This window comes from Punica granatum, chromosome 6 (genome assembly GCF_007655135.1).
Source record: "Punica granatum isolate Tunisia-2019 chromosome 6, ASM765513v2, whole genome shotgun sequence".
Classification (NCBI taxonomy): domain Eukaryota; kingdom Viridiplantae; phylum Streptophyta; class Magnoliopsida; order Myrtales; family Lythraceae; genus Punica; species Punica granatum.
In genome coordinates this window covers 22,977,364-22,990,648 of record NC_045132.1, presented here as the reverse complement: position 1 = coordinate 22,990,648, position 13,285 = coordinate 22,977,364, and the positions used below count along the sequence as shown (strand labels likewise).

The following is a 13,285-nucleotide window of genomic DNA, read 5'->3' as shown; positions in this document are numbered from 1 at the left end:
CTTCATACTATAGAAATTATAGTATCAGAATACCATCTCAATGCTCTGTAGAATGAAGATACTCCATAGCAAGGATGATATGTGATCGTTCCTCTGAGAAATCCTCCTGGAACACAAAGATCCATTGCAAAAGAGAAACATCATCAAATTCTTTTGCAAAGTCATTTGGTTCAATCGGACATTCAAAATCAACGACGCAGCAGTACGTACAACCAATCCTAAATGATCTCAACATGGTATATCGTTACGAGTAACCATACCAAAGCAGTAATCACACTAAACGGAAATGGGTACAAACCGAGTATTTAAGCAACATACGCAAAAGCATCAACATAAAAAAGGAGCCCATACTAAATGAAAGGCGACTGAATCTAAGAAGCTCCGATTGAGCGTATACTATATGCAGCCTCCATGAAGTTCCAATCCACCATGGCACCTCCTCCAACCTTCATGCCAGAGCGAGGGATACAATTAACTTGAGCTGGAAAGACGGATCCCATTCAAGCTTACAATTCATTGACCTTGGACACAATTGCATCTTACTGGTACTGCCCCTGAAAGAATCAAATACGACATTAGCATCAATCGCAGAAAATGAAGGGAAAAGACAGATGATATGAATGAAAACAATAAAGTTCAAGCCTAATGATGTTAGCCAGGGATTCTACAAAAATTAAAAATTGGATATCAAAGTTCATGTTAGAGAACAGACCAGTGCACAACAGCAGAACCAAAATTCAAACTCACCGGACATCCAAAAGGGAATCATATCTAATCTCGACGCTTGTCCCGAGAATAACGCAACTCGTGCTCAGATCTCCTTTCTTCCCACCTATCAGATTCATCATACCGAGATCTCTTATGTGAGTCCATTCTGGAGTCTGACTCACGCCCTCCGTATCTGCGATCCTCTTCCTCCCTTGCACTCCGCTTTCTACTGGCATGCTGCTGGTCCTCATAATCCCTCGATTGCCTTGCATAATATTCATCATCTCTTCCGCTTCTTCTCCCTTCACGAGCCTCTTCATCTAGACCATGCCTTCTTTCTCCCCCACGCCTTTCATAGTCCTTATCCTCCCCCCATCTGCCACTCTGCCCATCATCTCTATTGCGATTTCCACCACTCAGGTCACTATTATCGCCCCGTCCACCCCTGAATCTGCGTGATCGTGAGTATTCATCCCTTTGCCCATCACGATCATAATCCCTAGACAGGTCACTCCTTTGAGTGCGCTTATCAGCGGATGGATATGTGTCCCCCAACTTCTTTAGGGCATCAGATTCATTGTCCTTTATAGGATGGCTTCTTTGTCTGCCCTCTTCAGTCCCACCTGCAGCTGATCCCAACCTAGTACTTCCCCCAACTTTGCTGCGTTTATGACCATCAGAACTGTCAGGCGAACTACTGTCAGTACTCGTATCATGAGAACCATCAGTAGAACTGCTGGGGGTTGATGATGTCGGTGCCTTTTGAACTGATTTCCCTGTGCCTGTGTTCTTCCCACCCTTTCTACGACCGAAACTGCTATCAGAGTCACTGTCAGAAGAATCATGCCACCTATCTTGACGCCTATATGCTTCGCTACCACTGCCTGAATCAGAATCAGAATCAGAATCTTGCTTCTTCTGTTGCTTTTCCATGACTTGCTCCTTTCTGTGCTTAACAGATCTGTCAACTTCCTCCTTTCCATGCTTAACAGATCTATCGATCGAATCCCTCTCCATCTCATATCTCCTACTTTTCTCAGGCCTCACATCAGAATTCTTACGTTGATCATCTAATCTAGAGTCAAGCACTCGCCTCCGCTCACTGTTTTGTTCCTTGGGAGGGTCTTTTTGTCCTTCCATCTCTCTTTCACCATCAGACTCATCCTCAGAGTCATGCCGTCTGCTACTTCTAGCATGCTGCTCCTTCTTAGACTGTTGCTCACGTGAGCCTCTACCGGAATAGTGATCATCATCAAAGTCAAAATGCTGACGAGATTTCTGGTACTTATTGCCCTCTTTTTTAGATTGCTCCTTGGCAATACCATCACTATCTGTGGCAGAGTCCGGTTCTTCAGACTCATACTTTCTACTTGTGCTGCGCTTCTTTGATTTCTTGTACCTGTCAGCCACTTTGGCAAAACCATCACTATCGCTGCTAGAGCCAGATTCTTCGGACTCATATTTTCTGTTTTTGCTATGCCTATTTGATTTCTTGTACCTGTTAGCCTCTTTGGCATCACTATCACTGGTAGAATCTGACTCTTCAGACTCATATTTTCTGCTTTTGCTGTGCAGCTTTGATTTCTTGTACCGATCGGCCTCCTTTCTAGAACGGTTCTTGCCAGCAGGATCACTGTCCAACTCGGAATCAGATTCTTCAGACTCATTTTTCCTACTCTTCTGCTTCTTTGATTTCTTTCGCTTCAATTCACCACTTTCAGTATCAGAACCACTCTCGAAACTAGTCCGATGTGAATCTTTGCGGCGCTTCTTCTCAGTCCTTTTTCGCTGCCTACTGCTCTCCGAGTCTGAAGAATCATCCTCATCCTTTTCCAACTTGCCATCTTTCTTCCTCCTCTTCACATCTTTAGCGCCCTTTCTTTCATCATCCTCCTCACGTTTAGACTTCTCTTTGTTCTGTTTCGTCCTACTATATTCTCTATCCAAAAAATTATGTTCCCGTCTCTCATGCTGCCCACTTTTCTGGGCTCCTTTAGGTTCCTCTTCTGTCTCTTCTGAGTTATCTTTGGTAAGGCCTATGCCAAGAGCAGCCCTGAATGTTTCCATTTGCTTCTCCTTTCTAGCAGCAATTTGGTGTGTTTGGGTATCGGAAACCCTGAAAAAATACCACAAATATTAACATGACACCCTGAAAGAGATCCCTATAAACAATAAACACTAGACAAGCCTAAAAATCAGCCAGTGCTTAAACCCAAGACAAGAAAACTACTTGCTGAATATTGTAAGCTGCTGTAATTGCTACAAACCCATAGATAAGTTTGTGGGTTTTTTATTTCTCCATTTTTTAGGATCTTCGACAGATCATCCACTATCCAATATTCAATTATTTTTCCAAAATATGCAACAGAAACTTGAAGAATAGGTAGTCAACATGAGGAACCAATTAAACAACTTGGTTACAACTCAAGAAAGAAAATCCCCCTAAGCAATGCTAGGCATCTAACTGGAAAGGTTTCATGTTACATTTTCTGGACATGTTTGTGTATCCCAATGAGAGAGAGAGAGGGAGTGAGAAGGAGAGAGAGAGAAATTACTTTGTATCAGCAACTACAATGGCACCGGGTTCTCCACTAGCCTCAGCAGCAACAGCCGCTTCAAGAGTCCTCCTAGCCTCTGCAAGCTTCTCGGCAATTTCAGCTTCAGTGTACCCTTGATCGGTAAGCTTGTCCTCAAGCACAACAAGCTTGAGCTCAATCTGCCGCTTCCGGTCATGCTCAAGTATGTCTTTGTTGGGTTTCCTAGAGACACCAGCCGTGCCCTGGTCACCCTCGAACCCCTTAGTGTTCTCAGCAACCCTCCCAGTCTTCGGCTTCACGAAGAACTTGTTAGTCTGAATGTATCCATTCGTTCCAGACCCTCTGGGGGTCTGCAACCCAATCCCGTTATACATCTTTCACTTCAAAGTTCGAGCGCTGCTCCAATCCCCAGAAGCAAAAACCAAACAGAAAATCATCAGCTCCGAGGTAAAGCATGCAATCGAGCTGAACTTACAGAATTTGCAAATTACGATGAAATCGAATTGATCAAAACCGGGAGCTCAAAGAATGAACAATTGCGAACACGATGGTCCCCAGAACGATCAACAAACTCACTAATCGGCCAAAATTATTTCAAAGTATCGATCACAGATGACAAAGAGAAGGCACGAATCGTTCTACCCAAATTAGGGTTAGGGCAGCCATACAGTAAGCGAAGCTCGTAAAAATTACTCAATTAGATGTCCACTTCGAGCTTTCCGACACGAATAAGCGACCTGGACAGCACAAGGCAGACCGGCGCAAAAAACCACGACAAAGAGAGAGGGAGGGAGAACCTTCCGGCGACGCGGCGGCGGCGATCAGCGGTGAAGATCCGGAGAGGAGAGAGAAATTCTTACTGGAAAATGAAAAAGAGGGGAGAGCAATTGTCAGATGATATTGATATGAATATCTGAGTTCCCACGGTGAAAAAGACGACGTCGCAGAGTCGGCGTTCGGGCTCAGAGAAGGGACCGCAATTGGGCCCACGAGGCCCATAGGCACACATAATGGGCCTGGCCCATACATATCTTTTGGGCCCATGGTATGGCTCCAGCATATTCCACTATAATATGCTCTAACCTGTGGTTAGCTTAACCCAACCAGGGTTACCTTACCCTGGTTCGACTGATTCTAACAAGGCCCCCTCATCGAACCGCTAATATAAGCTCCTGGTAATAGATCGGACGGCGGCCACGGTTTCACGAAGAATCCGGGTTTTTTTTTTTTTCCCCAATCTTCTTGCCAAAAAAAGAAAGAAAAAAAGAAAAAAAAAAAAGGGAGGGGGAAGGGGGCAAAAGTCCTTCGATTTCGATCGCGTGAGCTCTGCTCACGATCGATCATCAAATCCGGAGAGAAGGATTTTTCATGGAAATGGATTACGTTTCTCAGTTCCCTCACAGTCACATGGATCGCCGGCCGAGGAAGAGGCCCAGGTTAGCTTGGGAATCTCTGTCCAAGGTATAACCTCCTTCAATTTCAGCTCTTTGTTCCTCCTTCTTCCATCTTCCGTGGTTTCGGGAAGGATTTTCTGACGGTATCTTGGTCGATGGGGAGGTGGAATTCCATACGGAATGTTTAATAATTTAGCTTGTCGTAAGCATTTCGGCGGTAAATTAACGGATTTTGCAAATGGAAAGCTTCTGCTGTCTTCAATTCCTCGCAGAGGTTGTCTGATTCGATCTGGGATTTCCTTTTTGTGTTTAAATTTTGTTAATTCGGTCTGAAATCTTGCTTCTTGGGGGCTGAATTTGGTGGAAGTTAGGTTTTTTCTTACCTTTGGGAGCCGAGGGAATAAGATTTTTTTTTTTTTTGAGAAGATGAATCGTTCATTTAGGAATTAAAATTATGATATCTATTTCATGGAGAATTAGATCTAAATTTGTGAAAATTTTTATAGCATGACTAAAAGCTAGAATGGGATGAACAATTGATTATTTGCATAAAATTAAGGAACAGTGCAAATGCATGAAATTCCATGAGGAGGCTGGTCTATATGTTTATGCTGTTGGATTTTGTGCTTCTTTATGAGAATTCGATGAACTAATTGGTATATTGAAGCCTGAATAATTTTGAGGAAAGTGGTGGGTTTTGAACTTTTAATGGTTTAGTGGAGTGTGAATGGGGCTGTGTGTAGGCTCAGTCAGGAGGTTGTTGTGGGCAAGATCTCGGAAATGGTACGAGCTATGGACCTCCAAGGGTACTCCCAGACCATGCTAGTCTTTTTTTGAAGGCATTGGATCAAAAAGGTTCTCCCCCGTGGCGAGATGATGACAAGGATGGGCATTACATGTTTGCTGTTGGAGATAATTTAACTCCTCGCTGTAATTACACTCCATCATCACTGGGATTTCCTCCATTTTAATTTTTAATACATGTTACATCGTCTGAATGTCTATTTACTTATTCCTATTAGTGCGGGGATATACGCCGTGTGAAGAATTTTTTAAGGTGTGATAGCCTCACTTTTGATAGGGTTCAAATTTCAAAATGCTTCAACTCAATAATGTGAAAATCACTTTTCTTGAAACAGTTGATTCCAACTTCAATGCGTAGATCTAGTAATGTATTTCACTTTTCATTCTATGTCCTCACTATTGTGATTTCCTTTCCTCCATCCATTTTTAATTACATTATTGTCTTCATATTTCTTAGGTTTTGATTACAATTGATGAAACTTGTTTTCTCTTAAAATTTTATTATCTGCCTTCCATCTTTCCTTTACTTGTTAAACTTTATTCTGATTTGGCTTATACCTTTTGTTTCTGTACCTGCAGATAAAATCAGTAGAAAAATTGGCGAAGGTTGGTCTCAGCACATCTTACTGTCAGGATGTTAAAAATTGATGACTTATGTCTAACAAGCTTTACATACAGGCACATTTGGACAGGTATTGGAATGTTGGGATAGAGAAACAAGGGAGATGGTCGCCATAAAAGTCGTGCGAAGTATAAAAAAATACCGTGAAGCAGCAATGGTTGAAATAGACGTGCTCCAATTGCTTGGAAGATATGACAGAAATGGCTGTCAGTAAGGGCCTTTCCCATTCATCCAGACATGCCTTAACTTCTTTTGTAGTCATTTGCTCATTTGTTGGGTTTGATTGATTTTGCAGTTGTGTTCAAATACGGAATTGGTTTGACTATCGTAATCATATATGTATTGTAAGTTCTTGGATCTTTTCTTTTTGGTGTACTAGTCATGAACCATTCAGATTGCTTTATTTCTCTGATTACGAGCTATAGGGGGTTGAATTCTGTAAATTGTGGTTGTTGGTTTTATCAGGTGTTTGAGATGCTTGGACCAAGTTTGTATGATTTTCTCCGAAAAAATAACTATCGCCCTTTCCCAGTTGATCTTGTACGGGAACTTGGGAGGCAGCTTTTGGAATGTGTAGCATGTGAGTAGCTAATACTCTCTCAGTTTTTTACTTTCTTTGGAGTGCCCATTCTTCAAAGTCAAATGCACCGAAGAAACCATTTCGCTAAGACATGCTTCTTGTGAATTCTTTTAATTTTGCAGTTATGCACAATCTGAACCTCATCCATACTGATCTGAAGCCTGAGAACATATTGTTTGTTTCATCAGATTATGTGAAAGTACCCGATTATAAGGTATATCCCTTGTTCTTCGCAGTCGGATTGTTTTTGTTTTTTTAGTTGATCTTTAGCTACGAGCAGAAAATATGTCGATAGTTTCAATGTCCTTCTTCACCTTTTAGTTTTTGCTGCTTTTTAATATCAAATGATACCTCATATCTGGATTGTAATGTGATGCTACAGGTTTCATCCCGATCACCAAGAGAAGGAACTTGCTACAAGAGGTTGCCAAAGTCGAGTGCCATAAAGGTCATCGATTTTGGAAGCACGGCCAATGGGCTACGTAAACACAACTATATTGTCTCTACGAGGCACTACCGAGCACCGGAAGTTATTCTTGGTAAGTGAAGTAATGAGCCGTATTTCATTCTTTAGTTTATAAAGTTGACTGATGTGAGCTAATGATCATTGCAGGACTTGGGTGGAGTTATGCTTGTGATCTATGGAGTGTTGGGTGTATCCTCGTAGAGTTGTGCTCGGTGTGTTCTCTTTACAGCTTGCCCTCCTATCTGATGACAGGACCAATAATATTTTTCTTAACTGAAAAATAGAGTATAGGTTGATTGTTCCTTCTGGCATGAGAAAAAACCAATATGATCGTACTAAAAGAGAATATGATCCACGTGACACGGGTTGAAGTCCATGGTTTTACCTGAGAGCAAGGATCTGGTTGGTTCTTCCAGACATGCTTACATATCTGGTGACAGGACCAATAATTGAATCTTGAAACCTTAAATTTGAATTTTTTAGATGGATCCTTCCTCGTCAGAGGGTGTGAGGAAAGCTGGTAGGATTATAGCTGACAAGAGAATGGCTCGCATAAAAAATGGCTTTTTTTTTTTCCCTGAAACTTTTTCCTAAATTCTCAGGGAGAAGCATTGTTTCAGACGCACGAGAACTTGGAGCACCTCGCAATGATGGAAAGGGTCTTAGGCCCATTGCCACCACACATGTTGAAAAGAGTCGAGTTCGTGTTCCGCTTTACAAATTTTCTGAATCTATACTGAGACATTCAATTATTTATCCTGTTCTCATGTTTGTTTCTCTCTTTTGTGTTGATCTTGTCATTAGTCGGCCTGCTGAGAAATATGTCCGAAGGGGTAGACTTGATTGGCCTGAAGGGGCTGCCTCTCGAGAAAGCATTAAAGCTGTTCTAAAGCTTCCTCGTCTTCAGGTCCTCGTCTCAAAGTGCTTTTGGTTTTCATATCTGGGACTGATGTGGTAACATCGACTTTCTTTTTCCCCTTTGGCAGAATATTGTAATGCAGCACGTTGATCACTCAGCTGGGGATCTAATTGACCTCTTGCAAGGACTCCTGAAATATGATCCAGCCGACAGATTATCTGCTCATGATGCACTCAGGCATCCTTTCTTTAGTCGGGAGTATGGGCGAAGGTTTTAAAGAAGAAGGTCCGAAATAAACTTTGGTTTTCTCCTCGAACGGTCACTGTGCTTGTTGGTCATTAAGGGGCTGTCAGGTCTTCGAGCTGCTTGTCAGTAGTGGAAGAGAAAAAAGAAGTAGCTGGAGGCAGTTTCTTGAGGTTCCAGCATTAAGAATTTTAGTGCTTTTTCTTGCTTGAGCTCTCGCAATGAAAGCTTTATATTCTTGTCTTTGTACCATGAGAACATTGTTGTGTATGTATTCAAGAAGAAAATGCCGTTTCCCTTCCGTTGCAAGATGAAATTTCATGTAGGAATCAGTTTGCCTGTCCTGCAATTTGTGTTCGACTAAGATAACAGTATGTTTGGTTTCTAAATACTCGCTTTGTCGTAAGAAAGAGATTATAACAGTTTTTGTTCATCAGAATAAGATCGATTAGACTTGCATAAATCCCGTGGATTTCGGTGGCAGATCACACAGGAAGTAACAGATCCCTCCTGTAACGATTCGGCATCATGAACAAACCATGGTTGTGCAAAAATAACTGCTGGAAAACAGAGTACAAAGTTCTGCACGTGAAGATTAAAAGGTTCTTCCTCAACGCTTTGTTCTGCAATGGGTTGCCCTCAGAACCCCACTTGGAGGGCCAGTAAGGACGATGGAGCAATGGCTGTGGAGCGAATACGAGTATCTCAGCAAGCTCCCGAGATTAGACCGTGCTCGGAACAATCCCTTCACCTCGAGTGGGACTGGCCCGTTGCTCTCTATTTGCTTCCTCAGCAGTTGGCTCTCCCTCAGTGGGAGACGGACTTGACTGCTGATCATGTGGACATTTGCAAACTTAGACTCGGACCTCATTGTTGAGAACGGCTCGATGTACTGTGTGGCAATGGGTATGCTCCTGTAGTAGAGGTCGAGGATCACGTAACTGAAGTCCACGCGGACCTTTCTGTTAGGGTTCGTGAAGTTTGCAAGGAGGGTGAGGTCCGCGTTCAGGAGATAGTCCATGTCGAGATAGGCTGCATTCAGGGTCGCACTGGGGATGTCGAACCGCGGAATGTGGGGCCGAAACAACAGGTAGACTATGAGGACAATCAGGCCTCCCACGATGATGACTATCCAGAATAGGGCACAACAAATGGCAAAGAACCACGTTATGAATTTTGCCTTGCGGCGCCGGGGAAACTGCAGGTCCTGGCGGTTGCGCCGGCTTTCCTCAGGCTCCACATGAGGAGTCTGAGGGACAGGCCGGCCTGGGGGCCGGGCATGCTCTTCTCCAGTCTCTGGCGGTGGTTGCTCCCTCTGATCTCGACTTTTGCCTGATTTGCCTCGGCGAGGTGGTGGCAGCTCCAATCCACCGGGTGAAATAGAATGCGAGCCCTTACCCTGGCGATGGAGCGGATAGTGGTCAGGGTAATCCGGGCTCTCAGGCAGAAGCACTGTTGCCCTGGAAGGGCCACGGCCGCGAGGTACAAAGACTTGCCCTGGGGGGCCTTCTAACTGGGAACGCGGATCTTGGTCAGGGCCCTGAAGTGGATAGTGCCGCTCCAAATGTGGGCCACGTGGAGTGCGCTGCCGGCGAGGTTGGTTTATCGCCGGCTGGGGGACCAGGCCAGAGGGGCTGGGGGCATTTTGGTCGCTCGGGAGCGACTCCGGCGGCAAGAAGTGCGGGTTAGTCTCGTGGCGCCGGGAGTACATGTTTGGCTGCGCCTGGAAGATTGAAGGAAACGGAAGAGGCGAGCAAGCTCGGGTTAATGATAGGATATGGAAAAGAGAATAACTTGGTGACAACTCCAAAGAAGATTCATGTCGAGGCAAAGAATTTGATGTAAAGCTAAGTGAAGGAAGCAAGTAATCTCACAGACAGATTCTAAAGACAGACTAATAAACAGTTCCATTTGCCACTGCTAGCAAGGCTAGCTTACTTTCTCTGTCAAAAAGTTCCTGTCAAATCCGACGATCAATGTTCCATAGCAATAACATTGATTAAGCGTATAATGAGATATTTTGTCGAAGCTTCAAGCTCCATTAATCAAGATGTATATATCCGTACAAATTATGCTTCCAATGTCACGAGAGAATTTTTACATGGTGACTGAGAGTAAGAAAATTTGATCATCAGTTTGTATCCTGCAATGGATCGGTGATGTGAACCAATAAACAAGAAGGAATTTAGCTCCTTTGCCAAGTGACTCCATTGTCCACAGAGGGCGACTGGCTCCAAAATTGCAGGATGATGATGGCATCCTATCAATTGGTATTCAATATCTAAAACGAATTTAACCTTTATGATGATTTTCTTCTCGAAGCATGCCAGGGGAATTTCGGGACTTCAGAAATTTCCATCTGCCAATGCGTTTTATTTTTCCTTTACTGGTAATATTCTCCAAGTTGTGAGGGGTGCTGATTGGTCTCTCGAGGATTCAAAAATACCTGAACTCCATTAAGAATGAGAAGATTAATAACTAAATTGAGGTTATAGCTATACCTGACAATAGAATTTGTTTTCAGCACAAGATAATTAATCCAGTAAATGGCTTAGACATAAAAATATCAAAACATTTCCATCCTTTTCCGTATTAAGAGTACCATAACTATGTCATGTTCATGGATTGTCAAAGCCATGAGTCTACTTTAATATAATCACCATGAAAGAAGGGTAGAAACCTCGAAGAGGGGGCAAACATCGGTTCGGAGAAATGAACTTCACAAGATGATCCTCGGATAGGATTTCCGGCCGAACAGGTAATGAGGTCCCAGAATCTGTAACACAGAAAGGAAAACGAATTCTTCTGGATCCACAACCTGAAAACCAAGCTCGTGAGTGAATGCTCAACATGTTGCTCTCGATTGACATCAAAGGCAAAATTGCAACTGAAAGAATGAGCCTTCTCCAACCTTATGAACTGCCATACTGCAACCAGGGATGGGCTTCAGCTGTCTGACAATCGTCTACATTTAAATCGCTGTGATGAACTTGCAGTAGGCTGATTTTCTTCTGGACCACAGCAATGGCTCCATTATCTATCCCATTCTGGCTTACTGTCAATACAATATATTCAAGTTAAAAATGGAGTAATATTTGCTTAATTTTACACAGATGACAGATAGCAGTGCGGTATTAAAACATCACATTGCCTGCACGAGAAGCCTTAATTTAAACTGTTTTCCCTAATTAATTGAATGAGGCACCATATAGATGAAAGGAGAAAAGACAAAGGTAAAAAAACCAGAAATTATGAGAAGGATTTGGTCACAAACCATTTATCCTTCACCATCTTGTGACTGGATCTCGTTCACTAGTATTTCTGAAACAGAGCTGTCCAGAGTGAATCCTTTCTCCATCATCTGATCCCATAGTGTACATGCCATCGAGAGTTGCTTTTCCCCAATGAGGCCACAAATTATCAACTTGAAGGTTACTTCGTCTGGAGAGCATCCACTTGCTTTCATCTCCTCGTACACTTGCATGGCTTCACCAACTCTGGAAGCCTTGCAGAGTCCACCAATGAGGGCATTGTATGAAACCTCATCGGGCCTAATTTCTTTCTCCACCATGTCACGGAAAATGCTCCGAGCCATCCCTATTTTCCCAGTCTTACAAAGATGATCTACAAGCACCGTGTATAAAACTCGGTCCGGTGAAAGTCCAATTACAGTCATTTGATCAAGAAGCTTCTTTGCCATATCGGAACTGCCTTCTCGAAGAAAAGCTTCTATAAGAATTGTAAATGTAAGCACATCAGGCATAATCCCCTTTCGACCCATCTCCTCAAAGAGCTTGTAACCTCTCCTAGTGTGACCCCCCTTGCAAAACGCATCTATTATAGTATTATACGACACAACATCACAGAGCCCTTTTGCCTCCATAGTGTTCAGCAGTAGCTTATAAGCCTTATCGGGTCGATTGGCTTTGCAAAGGCCCTTCAAGATTATGTTGTAACTATAAACATCAGGTTCCATCCCAACACTCTCCATCCTCTTCAACAACTTCTCCGCCTCCTCCAACATCAGCTTGTCACAACAGTAGTTCAAAAGAATATTATAAGTAACTATATCGGGTTTGCACCCATTCTTTTGCATGAAAGACTTGATAGTTAGAGCCTTATCGACCCTGCCCGCCTTACAAAACCCACCTATCAAGGCATTGTAAATCAAACAGTTGAACTCCGCTTGACCGCTCTTCAAAACGTCGATCACGAGCTCATAAGCCAAATCAACCTTCCCGCCAATGCACAACCCAACAACCAGAGCGGTGCACGCAACGTAGTCGGGTGCAATTCCTCTCTCAATCATTTCAATCCACATCTCACCTGCCCGGTCAAATTTCCGATCTTTACACAAGCCGTCAATGAGTATAGTGTACGTCACGACGTCAGGCTCCCTGCCCTTCTCCACCATTCTATCAAACACCTCCAGGGCCAAGTCAAGCTGACTCTCGCCACAGAGAAGATCGAGGTAAATGTTGAACGCCCAGATATCGGGAACATACCCGAGCCTGTCCATATCAGGGAGTAGGGTATTGATCAGAGTCAAGTTCTTGACCCGGCAGAGGCCGGAGATGAAGCGGGAGTATGTGAAGGGGGTGAGGGAGAAGCCCTGGGAAGTCAACTCGTAGTAGTAGTGCTCGGCGAGCTCGTGGCGGGAGTAGCGGACGAGGACGCCGATGAGACGGTTGTAGTCGACAGAGAAGACGCGGCAGCTGGAGTGGGACATTTCGTCGAACACCCGGAGGGCGCGGTCGATGAGGCCGGACTTGACGTAGTTGGAAATGCGAGCACGGTAGAGCAGGCGGGTAGCGCCCAGACTGCCGCACATAATCAGCGGGAAGGCATAGCATTTGCCGGCAGCTCACAGCTTGAGCTTCGTCTGGTCGGACGAGCGAACTGCTCCAGCTATGGAGTCGGTGCCTCGACAGTACCTGCAGGTTTTGTTGTCGGAGAGGAACGTAAAAAATGGGAAGGTGGAAACTGCTCTATGGGCCTGTTGGCCCAATGATGAGTTCTTCGCTTGCTTTTCCGGTCCAAAATGGCAATGGACCGGTCATGACGGTTATTTT

General features: G+C 43.9%; 4 protein-coding genes across 8 annotated transcripts; 1 reads left to right on the top strand and 3 right to left on the bottom strand.

The window, feature by feature from the left end:
* Positions 1–124: 124 nt before the first annotated feature.
* Positions 125–4,181, bottom strand: LOC116210556 (protein starmaker). 2 transcript variants are annotated; one of them, XM_031544452.1, is made up of 4 exons: positions 4,043–4,181; positions 3,264–3,641; positions 748–2,824; positions 125–554 (listed from the first exon to the last, which is right to left on the bottom strand). In XM_031544452.1, the coding sequence occupies exons 2-3, from the start codon at positions 3,617–3,619 to the stop codon at positions 772–774; spliced, it is 2,409 nt and encodes an 802-aa protein (XP_031400312.1). In that variant the 5' UTR covers positions 3,620–3,641; positions 4,043–4,181; the 3' UTR covers positions 125–554; positions 748–771. The 2 variants fall into 2 exon arrangements, with proteins under 2 accessions (XP_031400312.1, XP_031400314.1); XM_031544454.1 differs by having other exon boundaries at positions 3,939–4,080.
* Positions 4,182–4,505: 324 nt separating this feature from the next.
* Positions 4,506–8,602, top strand: LOC116210559 (serine/threonine-protein kinase AFC2-like). Of its 4 annotated transcripts, XM_031544457.1 has the most exons (12): positions 4,507–4,706; positions 5,383–5,569; positions 6,023–6,049; positions 6,122–6,275; positions 6,361–6,409; positions 6,531–6,645; positions 6,768–6,859; positions 7,028–7,184; positions 7,259–7,323; positions 7,714–7,811; positions 7,916–8,018; positions 8,098–8,602. In XM_031544457.1, the coding sequence occupies exons 1-12, from the start codon at positions 4,614–4,616 to the stop codon at positions 8,245–8,247; spliced, it is 1,290 nt and encodes a 429-aa protein (XP_031400317.1). In that variant the 5' UTR covers positions 4,507–4,613; the 3' UTR covers positions 8,248–8,602. The 4 variants fall into 4 exon arrangements, with proteins under 4 accessions (XP_031400318.1, XP_031400320.1, XP_031400317.1 ...); XM_031544458.1 differs by lacking the exon at positions 5,383–5,569 and having other exon boundaries at positions 4,506–4,706; positions 6,136–6,275; positions 8,098–8,504; XM_031544460.1 differs by lacking the exon at positions 5,383–5,569 and having other exon boundaries at positions 4,506–4,706; positions 8,098–8,504.
* Positions 8,603–8,753: 151 nt separating this feature from the next.
* On the bottom strand, positions 8,754–10,648 carry LOC116210560. The gene is made up of 2 exons (XM_031544461.1): positions 10,511–10,648; positions 8,754–9,936 (listed from the first exon to the last, which is right to left on the bottom strand). The coding sequence occupies exon 2, from the start codon at positions 9,922–9,924 to the stop codon at positions 8,824–8,826; it is 1,101 nt and encodes a 366-aa protein (XP_031400321.1). The 5' UTR covers positions 9,925–9,936; positions 10,511–10,648; the 3' UTR covers positions 8,754–8,823.
* LOC116210558 (pentatricopeptide repeat-containing protein At1g13040, mitochondrial) lies at positions 10,102–13,193 on the bottom strand. The gene is made up of 4 exons (XM_031544456.1): positions 11,488–13,193; positions 11,125–11,268; positions 10,894–11,031; positions 10,102–10,659 (listed from the first exon to the last, which is right to left on the bottom strand). Exon 1 carries the CDS (start codon positions 13,042–13,044, stop codon positions 11,491–11,493), a length of 1,554 nt encoding a protein of 517 aa, XP_031400316.1. The 5' UTR covers positions 13,045–13,193; the 3' UTR covers positions 10,102–10,659; positions 10,894–11,031; positions 11,125–11,268; positions 11,488–11,490.
* Between the last annotated feature and the right edge of the window lie 92 nt (positions 13,194–13,285).